At 44.9% G+C, this 12802-nt stretch overlaps 1 protein-coding gene across 3 annotated transcripts in view; it reads left to right on the forward strand.

The window, feature by feature from the left end:
* ZEB1 (zinc finger E-box binding homeobox 1) overlaps positions 1-12802 on the forward strand; it is a 216275-nt gene that overhangs the window by 171075 nt on the left and 32398 nt on the right. For all 3 annotated transcript variants that reach the window (XM_038388627.2, XM_038388628.2, XM_043509537.1), the window contains one exon: positions 1890-2051. In XM_038388627.2, coding sequence (XP_038244555.1) covers positions 1890-2051 — 162 coding nt within the window. The remainder of the gene's footprint in view (positions 1-1889; positions 2052-12802) is intronic.

The following is a 12802-nucleotide window of genomic DNA, read 5'->3' on the forward strand; positions in this document are numbered from 1 at the left end:
AAGCCTCAGCACGAATCTCCACCGAGGATGAAGCCTCAAGCCCCGGCAGGTGCCTCCTGTCTCTTGAACTCCTGAAGATTGTCTTATGTGGCTCAAAGGTTCAGTAAGTTTGGCCACCCCTACACCATACAAAAATGTAGGATTATTCGGAAATATGTTTGCATTTTTTTAATCTTGGTATACATATTTTAACCATACGGTCAGTACCAAAGAGAACAAAGAACTACTTTGTGTGTGTATGGTGAAAACTGTCCCATGTCATAAATAGAATCTAGCACTTGGATTTTAAAACAGGAAGACCAGTCTGAGACTTCACACTGTGAGACAAATGGGAAAGCTTTACCTTCTTATTAAAAATATGTTCCATATTAATAACTGAGAATGAAGTATAGGATAGTAATTTACAGTCAAAGCTTTCATAGAATGCATTTCATGGCAGTAAGTATAAACTCCATGAATATTTACTAGTAAATATTTGTCATGCTATAGATTATGTAAAATATTTAACTGTGCTTTTGCTAATAGTGAAATACAGTTTTAATGAAAAACAAATGAAGTTGATCATTGATTGTGCCAAGTTTAAACCTAGATGATTTGGAACAGTACTAACTAGATTCAGAGCAAACTGTTTGTTTGGAAACCCGTGGCCAAACCCTGGTGAACAAGCTACTCAAACTCTCAAGCTTACTGCATTTCAGCCAGGAAGCATGCTTTCAATGAAAATCTGCATGAATATGTCCTATGGGTTTGCAGTAATGAACAAACTTTAAATATAGTTTAAAAACTGTGTCTTGAACAAATTCAGCCTTGCAATTGCAGGACCCAAAGAAGCTGCGGGAATGGCAAGTGCCATTCAGAATAGGATCACTCAGTCATGATCAAGAATCCATCATTTTACCCCAAGATTTTGGAAAAGTTAAGTGGAACAAAGGAGCCTAACATGGACAAAGTTAGGACTTTTAAAAAAAATTGTCCTAATTTTTAATTTTTATATTATCTTCTATGAGTCTGAAGATGGAGAAACCATTCAAGAAGGGAATCCACAATGGGAAATAAAAGCATAATGCCAACATTTAGTGGTTTGAAGGGAGATCTTGATAATTGCTACCTGTAGGGGATTTCTTTTCAGTCTGTACACTTTATAAGGCAAACCCTGGGTCCAACTTGTGCAGTGGAATTGATTGTTGTTCCAAATAGCCAGGCTTTGAGTGGTTTCCTTTGAATGTGCCTATTTAGAAATTAATTACGTCTTATCTGTTCAACTGCTGTTTTCAGCTTACCCCAGTATGTTAAACATGTTGGAAAAAGAGTACGAGTTTCCTTTCATGGAGGAGAATGGTCTTATGAATTAAGTGAAGGACAGGATGGCAGGAAATCCACATGCAATGCCTGGTTTTGATACAGGCTTTGTGTGATATTGAGCAAAATCTCTTAGACACACTGCCAACTTGAAATCTAGTCAAAATCTAAAAATAGCTTAACAAACATTCCTCTAACTCTGCTTGCTAATTTTTGTGGTTTTACAACTACATTTTCCTGTTTCTTCCCCCATTGCTATGTGAAAGACAAACACGGACCAGGGACAGTGACTGACTAAATAACTGAGCCTGAAAGGAAAACAGTGAAACATTATACAAATGAACTTTGATTTTGTTTAAGTTGATGTCCCTTTAACTTAACTATGCCACAGTTTCTCTATTTGTAAAATTGGGCTAAAACTCTTATCTCACAGGGCTTAACCTAAGACTTAATTAATATTTGTGAAGTGCACTGGGATCCTTGAATGGAAGATGCTATAGAAGTGCAAAATATTAGTCATTTATGTATTATTTTAAAATGTTTTCATTCGACATTGAAATTCCATTAACAAAGCTTTTTTTTTATTTTAGTAAAAGAAGATGAAGGTGATTCCGAAGTAGAAAATGAACAAAATCATGACCCCAATGTTGAAGAATTCCTTCAACAGGAAGATACAGCTGTTATTTACCCTGAAGCACCTGAGGAGGACCAGAGACAAGGCACACCAGAAGCTAGTGGTCAGGATGAAAATGGTAAATATTATTTCACTAATCAGTAGTCTTTACAAAATGAATTACACTGAAAGGTTGACCCACAAATTCCCTATATTTTAGAAAGATAAGGATCCAGGCATCTATTGTAGACATTGTAGTTGTGGAAATAAATGGAAGTTCAAAACGCTGATTATTATGAAATGAGGCTATAATCAAGCAAAAATTGCTTTTAAGGTTTCTGAAGTTTAAATGGCCTTAGGTTTAGCATTGACTATTTATTTTTATGATAGATTTCGCTTATACCCTCTTATACGTTCTGTTTCACTTGTCTTGTGTGAAAGTAACAACTGATACATGCGATAATTTAAAACATTTGGGTTTGGATTATTTGTACTGGGAATTGTTAAGTGGAAATGCTAGTCTACAATAACGGAGTGTAAAATAACGGTCTAGTACTCCATTTGATAATAAATGTAAAAGCATAATAAAACAACATTTAAATTAATGTCAATTGATTGAGTCAAACTAGCACACTTTCTGTAGAAGTAACTTGTGTCTCTGTAACAGGCTGGCTATTTGAAACATGTAATAAAAATAATTGGCAAAGAGAATCTGCTAGATGGTAATTCCTTGAAGATCTAAATCATTTATGGCAAGTTCCTTCTCAAAAGACTAATGAGAAAATAAGAAATACTGGCTTACATACAAAATCCTCTTCTGGAATAAGAAATGGCTAAACAGTAGAAAAATAATAATTAATGGTTGTTTTTCATAGTGGAGATAAATTGCAAGATGGATAAAAATTATTTACTAAAAATTAAATTATTTTTTAAATTTAAAACACGATTTTTAGTTGAAATCAGATTTTCGATTTACATGTTGCTAGTTCGTTCTTCCCATTTTATAACCTTACATTGCAAAAATCGATGTTCTGCACTAATTTTCTTAATTAGTTTCCTGGTTGTTAGCAAAATTTCAGATTTTATACATATTTTTTCTATTAAGAAGTTTCTTACTGGAAATTCAGAACTGTAATGAAAAATGCTGATCTGAACTGAAAAGACAATTCCAGAGTCTTATTCAAATTCTTACTGCAAGAAGAACACAAACACAATAATTGATAATAAAACAGCCCATGGCCTATTTGCAGCCAACATCAGCTTCAGATGTATTGAACCTCCACAAGTCAAGAAAACAGAAGTGCTTTGACCAGGCTATGCTCCATCAGCCATTTGAAGTCAATGGGACTTGTACTCCTAAAACGCTCAAGTTGGGAATTTCAAAAGCACTTGGGTATCTACAAAATGGCTTAGTAGCCTAAATGTAGGCTCTGATTTTTTAAAAAGAAAAGGAGTACTTGTGGCACCTTAGAGACTAACAAATTTATTAGAGCATAAGCTTTCGTGAGCTACAGCTCACTTCATCGTAATGCATCCGATGAAGTGAGCTGTAGCTCACGAAAGCTTATGCTCTAATAAATTTGTAAGTCTCTAAGGTGCCACAAGTACTCCTTTTCTTTTTGCGAATACAGACTAACACGGCTGCTACTCTGAAAGATCTGATTTTTGTATATTATGGCCTGTCTGTATTATAAAAAAAAAAAAAAAAAAAAAAAATTCAGTTACTTTGTTAATCTAATAAATTTAAATAACTTGTTGTGTTAACACCTAAGCAATTTTGTTTTGAAGTGACAAAGATTTTATGCCATGCGAAGAGATGTTTCTTTTTTAATAAAAAATATTAGCTTCTGATGTTGCAAACACTTACCATCATCAAACATGTATAGCCTACTGAGAACTGTTGCACCAGCCAGGATGAATATGGTTGATGGGCACCAGGCATTATGTAGTGAAATTCCAAGATCTGGCTCAATCCTGCAAATCCATGAATACTTGGGGCAGAGTTAGGTAGGGCCAGGGCATGCACCCCTTTGCACATAAATGGAGAGATTGATAGCACGCTGTGCTTAGGTGTTTTTGTTCATCCTGACATCATGGCTGAAAAGTATGCAATGCTGCTTTTCAATGTAATGAGCAATTGAAGGAAGGCCAGATCTCTGCAAGATTATGACATTTCACACAAAGTCAAACAAGTGTATGCTTAGGATTTGGTACTAACAGTGCATATGGAGTGTCTTTAGCTGCTCCAAGTCTGCCTATAGGTCTAGGTTTCTGATCCATATATAGAGGTAGTACACAGGTTTGAGATATCCTGAAGTTTGAGCTGGTCTATACTAGAAAGTTAGTGTAAGCTTCTTACCTCTCAGGGCCCGGGTGCCTCCTCTGGTGGCACTGGGGAGTTGGTCAGGCAGCCTGGCATGCAGCTGTGCAATTGCACAATAGCAGTTCAAAGCTCCAGAGGACGATTAAGCAAACAACTAGTCAGCCAGTAGCCCAGGCCTCCTGCTTGAGGTGAACGGTAATAGTCTATGGCCCAGGCCCCCTAGGTGTGGGCTTGAGCAATTACACAGTCTATGGTCCCGGCCGCCTGGCTGGGATAAATGACTATAGTCTGTGGATCAGGCTTTCAGGCCTACAGTTAGCTTAGCTTAGCTACATTGCACAAAGTGTGAAAAGTTCACACAGTTGACAGACATTAAGATGACATAAGCCTAGCGTAGACAGCACTAGGTCAATGGAAGAATTCTATCAACCTAGCCACTGCTTCTCGGAGAGGAGGATTTTCTGCAGCAACAGAAGAACCCCTTACGTCACTATAGTGTCTACACCAGTGGTTCTCAACCTTTTTATCATTGTGGGCTGCAGGCCACAGGTTAAGAACCACAGAGCCCTCCCCCCAACCTCCCACATTCCCCTGTGCCAAGCACCCCCTGCCCAGAGACCCCTCCATAGAACAGGACCAGAAGCAGAACACGGAACTGAGCAGCCGGACACTGGACCACAGTGCAGGGCTGGGCAGCCGGACCTCACAGCCCTCCCCCCAACCTCCCACATTCCCCTGTGCCAAGCACCCCCTGCCCAGAGACCCCTCCATAGAACAGGACCAGAAGCAGAACACTGAACTGAGCAGCCGGACACTGGACCACAGTGCAGGGCTGGGCAGCCGGACCTCACAGCCAGGACTCTGCCAGGGGCTTGGCAGCTGGGACCCCATCACCCACGGCTGGGCAGTCGACTGCCAGGACACTGCCACCCAGGGCCAGGCAGCCGGCAGCTGGGACCTGGATCTCACCATGCCAGGCAGGCAGTTGGGACCTCTGGTGCCAGGCCAGGAGCAGAGTGCCCGGTCAGGCCAGCAGCCAGTACCTAAGGCACAGGGCCAGGAGCGGAGCCACACACAAGATCTGGGGGTGCTGCAGCACCCCCACAAACCCCTAGTTCCCAGTGTCCCCCACCCTTCACTGCCCAGAGCCCTCTCCCAACCTATTCAGAGACCCGCTCTCCTGCAACCTGCCATCATGCGGCACTCACCAGCCCCCTGCTGGCAGGAGCACTCCAGCAGGCTGCCAGTCGAGGTCTCCCACTCAGCAACCCCTGTCCCCTGCCAGCCCAGAGTGGCAAATTTTGAATATTTTTAGAACACAGCTGGGCCGCAGCTGTGTGCTAATTGGGCTGCATGCTGCTCAGGGATTCGGGTTGAGAACCGTTGGTCTACACTACTATGTGTGTAGTAGACATACCCCAAGTCTCAGACATTTTTGCTTCCATAAATGAGACATGGGTTTCATGCAGTAGGCTGCGTGATATTTTCATCAAAGAACATCCAGTTTGCTGCAAATATTTGGACACTGCCTGTAGCCTAGCTAAATGAACTCATCAACACTCACTACAATAGTCAATTCCACCTGCACCAGGGGTTCTGGTGGCCCAACTCCAAGATTCATGCCATGAGGCATTCAACCCCATAGTGGAGACAACATCAGAGCTGAAATTCTCTGACTTCTCCACTAGCAGGGCAACATCATTGGTGTAGTCTTGGTCAGTGAAAACTTCTTGACCCATCTTGATTCTGACATGTGAAGCGGCAAGTCCCAGTATCCAGTTGATAGCTTCACAGAATAATGCTGGGGAGAGAATGCATCCCTGCCACATACCTAGGGTCATGTAGAAACATGGAGAAAGCTGTGAACCACTACACACACTTCGCACCAATACCAGTGTTATGACTGCACACCAGGTTTATCTAAACATCTGGAAAGCCAACTCCTTTCAGGGCGAGGAAAAGTGCTAACATATCACCTAATCAGAAGCTGCTCTGATGTTGATATCTGCCTCATGGAGTGAGTGGTTAAATTTTCAGATCAGCCAGAAGCCAGAGGTAAGGATGATGTCTGTGGTTGACCATCCAACAGGGAAACCTGATTGCTGTGGAGGACAATGTTTGTTAAGGAGTGGCTGCATCCCACCAAGACAAACGTGAACAAAGACCTTTCTAGAGACCAATAGCGATGAGATTGGCCTGTAGCTGCCACACTTGGTGTGATCCTTTGCCCTTGTACAGGGACACTGATGCCGTCTTTCCATTCTGCTGGTATTTTGCCTGATGGCCACATTTTAAGAACATGCCAGTGCTTACTGGTTCCAAGGTACCTTGAGCTGCAAGGGCGGAACCATTGGTTGGCCTTTCATACTTTTTTGAGTGACAAAGGTTTTGTGTTCTTTTTCGAGGGAATTGGTCATGTCAATTCCATTCGAAGTGTGCGCGTGCCTATGTGCATGGTCATTGGAGATTTTTGTCTTAGCGGTATCCCGTAGGATTGGCAGTAGTTTGCGTTCATGCACCGGTATATCAGGCACCGCCGACCCTACGCCCTCTCAGTTCCTTCTTTACTTCTCGTGGTGGTTAGTCGAAGCGCCTTTCCTTGCATACCAAGGGCTAACAGTTTTTGTCTTTACTGACTTCGAGCCTCAGGGCCTTATAAATAGTTTGTTTATAGTAATTAGTGTTAAATAGTTAAGTGTAGCTTGCAGTTAAGAGTCCCTGGGCTGGGTTTAAGTCCTGCATGGACTGCAACAGGCCTATGCCTGTAAGTGACCCCCATTGCAGCTGCCTCAAGTGCTTGGAGGAATCACACCTGAGAGATAAACACTGTATTTGTAAAAACTTTAAGCCCTGCACACAGAAGGAGTGGGATATTCGTTTACGGGCTCTCCTCATGGAATCCACCCTTCGGCCAGCTTCCATGCCGTCCCACCAGGACTCGTTGAGTATATCTGCCTTGGTGTGCAGTGGTCTGCTCGTCACCATTCCCCCTTGCTGGTGCCCAAAAAGAAGGCTAGGAAACACGGCTCCCCAGCACCAGGCAAGAAGGGCCATGGGTCATCAGGCAAGGGATCCACTTTGGGCCACCCGGCCACTCCAGAGCCACGCATTCGTGCCTCCTCAGTTTGGGCCTTTAGCCCTTGAAAGGTCCACCACCAACTCCCAGGAGCGGCATGGGACCTAAACTCCTGATGGCACTTCACAAGCTCCCCCAGCACCGAGAGAACAAAGGCCTCCACTAATGCCATCAACGCAACACATGCCTCAGGAATCAGTAAAGGCTCCCAGTGAGGGCAAGCCAGCCGCTAAGACCTCTCAGGGGGCAGTGGAGCACTGCCAATCCCCCAAGACAAAGCAGCGCTCTTCACCTCCACGACGCAGATCACCAGAGTCACAGCCCAGATCCTCTGGGGCTTGCCCTTAGTCACTGGCATCGCAATCATGGTCCCCGCCATCTTGACATGGATCACCTAGAGGGAAACACTGGTCTCCGTACTACCGGCACCATTCACCCTCCCACCCATCATCCTCTCAGCACAGGTCCAGGTTGCCTGCCCCGTGGGAGTGCTCCCCGTTGCATCTCGGTCCCCTCGACACCTGTCTCCAATGGCGATGGTCAGCAGACAGACTCAGGCGTCGATGGCTCCACCGTGGGCACCAGAAGGCGATTCCTCTGGCACAGAAGGACATTTCAGCCCCTCGTCTACACTTGACCGGCACAAATGGGGCTGAAGCCGCGTCAACGTCGACTGTGTCGCCCTGACAGAATGGCCAGTGGCCAGCACAGTGGCCTTATTGAAGCGCATGGGGAATACCGGTCATGGTGATGTCCCCTTCACACCACTCATCGGCCACTGCCTCGGAGCAACAGCTGGCAACACCGATGGCACTGGGCTTGGTGCACAAGGCACGCTTGGACATCAAGGCAGAGGAGCCTGCATCTACCCCTAAGCCTCCCTTTCCCCCCCCCCCGCAGGGGAAGATGCCCCGGTGCCTCCCCCGACAGTACAGTCATCACCTTCATCCCCAGACCAGGTGGTTGCGAGGGCCAGCTTGACGGACAATTTTAAGAACACCAGGCCATTCTTCATCGGGTGACCAAGAACTTGAGCCTGGGGGCGGAGAAAATGGCTGAGCAGGCGGACACCTTGTTTAATGTCCTGTCAGCAGCTACCTCAGCCTGTGTCGCACTACCAGTGCATGACGATGTCCTCAAGATTGCCAAGGCCCTCTGGCAAACTCCCTCATGCATCCTTCCCACCTCAAAAAGGGCAGAAAAGAAATACTTTGTCCCAGCCAAAGGGTTTGAGTACCTTTACATCCACCCTCCCTGGGGCTCACTGGTGATCTCTGCAGCCAATGAAAAGGATAAGCAAGGACATACCAGTTCAACCCCCAAAAGAAAGAGGCCAAAAGATTGGACCTGTTTGGGAGGAAAATTTATTCACCTGTCAGCCTGCAATTCTGCATGGCGAACCATCAGTCCCTCCTAAGGAGATACAATTTTAACTTATGGGACTCCCGCCATAAGTTCAAGGAGTCATTCCCTCAGGGCTTGGCTCAGGAATTCGGCACCCTGGTGGAGGAGGGCACCACAGTGGCTCGAAGCCCCCTCCAAATGGCTTGGGATATGGCAGCTAAGGTGGTCTCAGCAGCTGTGGTGATGAGACGCAACTCCTGGTTTCAGACCGCCGCCACTCCCAAGAGATGTAGACCTTGATCCAAGACCTCCCATTCCATGGGATCGGTCTTTTCTCAGAGCAAACAGATGCAAAGCTGCATGGGTTGAAGGACACTTGGGCCACTTTGTTCATTGGACATGCATACGCTGCAGTCTGCGAGAAAGCAGTTCTGGCCGTCGTCACCCACTGCCTAGGTGTTGGCAGTCTCACCTGCACAGCTTGGCCCAGCAAAGTACCCAAGGGGCCAGAAGCATACTTTTTGAGGCTACAGTCGAGAGTGATGCCCCAGTCACCACCCGGGATTCACCCCATTCTTTCATCAACCATCTTCGTTCGTACTGTTCGGCCTGGTTGCGAGTCACCTTAGACTGATGGGTGCTGTGGATAGAGTCCACGGTCCTGCAGGGTGTAACCTTGAGACACTGAGTCCACCTCCATTGGCACTGCTTGTGAGTCACCTAGAATGGAATTGATATAAGCAAGCACTCAAAGAAGAAAAAAGTTACCTACCTTTTCGTAACTGTTGTTCTTTGAGATGTGTTGCCCGTGTCCATTTCATTACCCGCCCTCCTGCCCCTCTGTTGGAGTTGCTGGCAAGAAGAAACTGAGAGGGCATAGGGTCAGCGGCCCCGATATACCACTGCATGAGCATGGCACTCAAGGGGGCGCCACTGCTGCCCCAACAGATAATGCTAAGGCAAAAATCTACAACAACCGCACATGTGGGCGCACGCACACCTGGAATGGAATGGCCATGAGCAACCCGTCTCGAAGAACAACAGTTATGGAAAGGTAGGTAACCATTTTCATCCTAGTGTCTGCAGCCATGTGGTTTGCCAAGTGACATGGCTCTGGACGGTTGTCAGCAGGTACATAGTTGAGTATGCTTTCATAATGTGTTGTCCTTCTGTTCAGGACTTGTCCATCAAAGAGCAGAGGGAGTTGCCTGGTTTTGTGATGGGGATGTTAGAAGGCTGTTTATGGCTGCCAGTCAGGAGTGTGATGACCCTTAAACAGGATGCAGATTGTTGTACTTTTAGGCTGTCCTCTGCTTCATTGGCCAGGGAGTTGATATAGATCTTATGGTCATGTTTTACCCCTTTCCCCAAGACCCCATCCCTGTCCTGCCTCTTGCTGCACCCACTCTGCCCACACCCCCCATCTTCCCGCCCAGTTTCTCCCCCTCTCCCATGCATGCCCCTTCTCCGCTCCTCCCGCTTTCTCTCAGCACCTCCTGCTCTCTGCAGAACAGCTGATCCCAGAGGGCAGGAGGCACTGGGAGGGAGGGAGGGAGAGGAGTTGATCAGTGGGGCCACCAGTGGGCGGGAGGCGCTGGGGGAGAGAGGGGAGCTGGCTGCCTGTGGATCCTAAGTACCCGCTAATTTTTGGGAGTCGTCACCTCTGCTTGTCAGTGGCACAAAACTAAGCAGCTTGTGAGACGCTTGAAAAGGATGCAATGAAACTGGGGAATTAGGCAGCATGATAGAAGACTAAGGGTGGGATCCATTTAAAATGCACCTGATTTATTCTGTTACCATTTTTCCATTGACTTCACTGAAAGCAATGTTAGGCCACAATGAACCTTTTAAAAATTCCACCCTAAATGTAACTTGAACAAGTGCAAGATACTGTAATACATGTTGAATGATACTCTGACTGGAATGGAGTGTGTTTCCACATCACTCTGCATCACTTAAAAATGAATTATAAATGGGGCAGAAAACAGACATTATAGAAAGATGATGATAGGATAGCCACACCTTTACATCCGATGAAGTGAGTTGTAGCTCACGAAAGCTTATGCTCAAATAAATTTGTTAGTCTCTAAGGTGCCACAAGTACTCCTTTTCTTTTTGCTAACATGGCTGCTACTCTGAAACCTTTACAATTGTGTTCAGTTTGCTCACCCTGCCCAAAAGATAGGCAGAGAAGAGAATGAAAGTATCCACAGTAGGGTACAAGAAACAATAGGTTTTACATAGTTAACCTGCAAAATAGGCAGAGTTTGGGGGCTCATGGGAGGCAGGCAGTCTGAGCATGCAATGTAATGAGTTCAGCAGAGGAGACAGGAGATTGCTAACATCTTGTGCCCCTGAGGCAAGAAGTCAGAATTTTGTTTATAAACAGAGTGATTAACGGGTGATTAAGATAAGAAAGGGCTGTTAGGATGGTTCCTAAGTTAAATGATCAGTTCCAAGCTTGGTGAACTGCAAAAAGTAAAAAGAAAAGGAGTACTTGTGGCACCTTAGAGACTAACAAATTTATTTGAGCATAAGCTTTTGTGAGCTACAGCTCACTTCATCAGATGATGCAGTGGAAAACAGTGGGGAGATTTATATACACAGAGAACATGAAACAATGGGTGTTACCATACACACGGTAACAAGAGTGATCAGGTAAGGTGAGCTATTACCGGTGGAGGGGAGAGACCTTCTGTAGTGATAATCAAGGTGGGCCATTTCCAGCAGTTAACAAGAAGGTGTGAGGAACAGTGGGGGGGGGGGCTGGGGGGAATAAACATGGGGTAATAAGTGAGCTGTAGCTTACGAAAGCTTATGCTCAAATTTGTTAGTCTCTAAGGTGCCACAAGTACTCATTTTCTTTCTTCATGGGGTAATAGTTTTACTTTGTGTAATGACACATCCACTCCCAGTCTTTATTCAAGCCTAAGTTAATTGTATCCAGTTTGCAAAGTAATTCCCCCCAATCTGAAGCAAATACTCACCAGCAACCACACAACACACAACAAAACCACTAACCCGGGAACCAATCCTTGCAATAAAGCCCATTGCCAACTGTGTCCACATATCTATTCAGGGGACACTATCATCGGGCCTAATCACATCAGCCACACTATCGGAGGCTCGTTCACCTGCACATCTACTAATGTGATATGTGACAGCAATGCCCCTCTGCCATGTAAATTGGCCAAACCGGACAGTCTCTACGTAAAAGAATAAATGGACACAAATCAGATGTCAAGAATTATAACATTCAAAAACCAGTCGGAGAACACTTCAGTCTCTCTGGTCACTCAATTACAGACCTAAAAGTAGCAATTCTTCAACAAAAAAAACTTCAAAAACGGACTCCAACAAGAGACTGCTGAATTGGAATTAATTTGCAAACTGGATACAATTAACTTAGGCTTGAATAAAGACTGGGAATGGATGTGTCATTACACAAAGTAAAACTATTTCCCCATGTTTATTCCTCCCCCCACACACACCCCACTGTTCCTCACATGTTCTTGTCAACTGCTGGAAATGGCCCACCTTTATTATCACTACAAAAGGTTATTCCCCGCCCCCTCCCCCCCCCGCTCTCCTGCTGGTAATAGCTCACCTTACCTGATCATTCTTGTTACAGTGTGTATTGTAACACCCATTGTTTCATGTTCTCTGTGTATATAAATCTCCCCACTGTATTTTCCACTGAATGCATCCGATGAAGTGAGCTGTAGCTCACGAAAGCTTATGCTCAAATAAATCTGTTAGTCTCTAAGGTGCCACAAGTACTCCTTTTCTTTCTGCGGATACAGACTAACACGGCTGCTACTCTGAAACCTGCAAAAATTAAGTAGCCTAAATGATAGAAAGTAACTGTAGATTTTTTTTCTACAATTGTTTCAGTTGTTGTACTCAACAGGTGGTAACAAAGTTAGTAATATCTTTTTTTTGAGAAGATAACTGACTTTTTAGACAAGGAAATGCATTAGATCTAATCTACCTGGATGTCAGTAAGGCATTTGATACAGTTCCACATGAGAAATTACTAGTAAAATTAGAGAAGATGGGAATTAATAAATGAAAGGTGAATGAGGAACTGATTAAAAGGAAGACTACAATAGGTCCTAGTGAAAGGTGAACTGTCAGGCTAGAGAGA

This window comes from Dermochelys coriacea, chromosome 2 (genome assembly GCF_009764565.3).
Source record: "Dermochelys coriacea isolate rDerCor1 chromosome 2, rDerCor1.pri.v4, whole genome shotgun sequence".
NCBI lineage: Eukaryota > Metazoa > Chordata > Testudines > Dermochelyidae > Dermochelys > Dermochelys coriacea.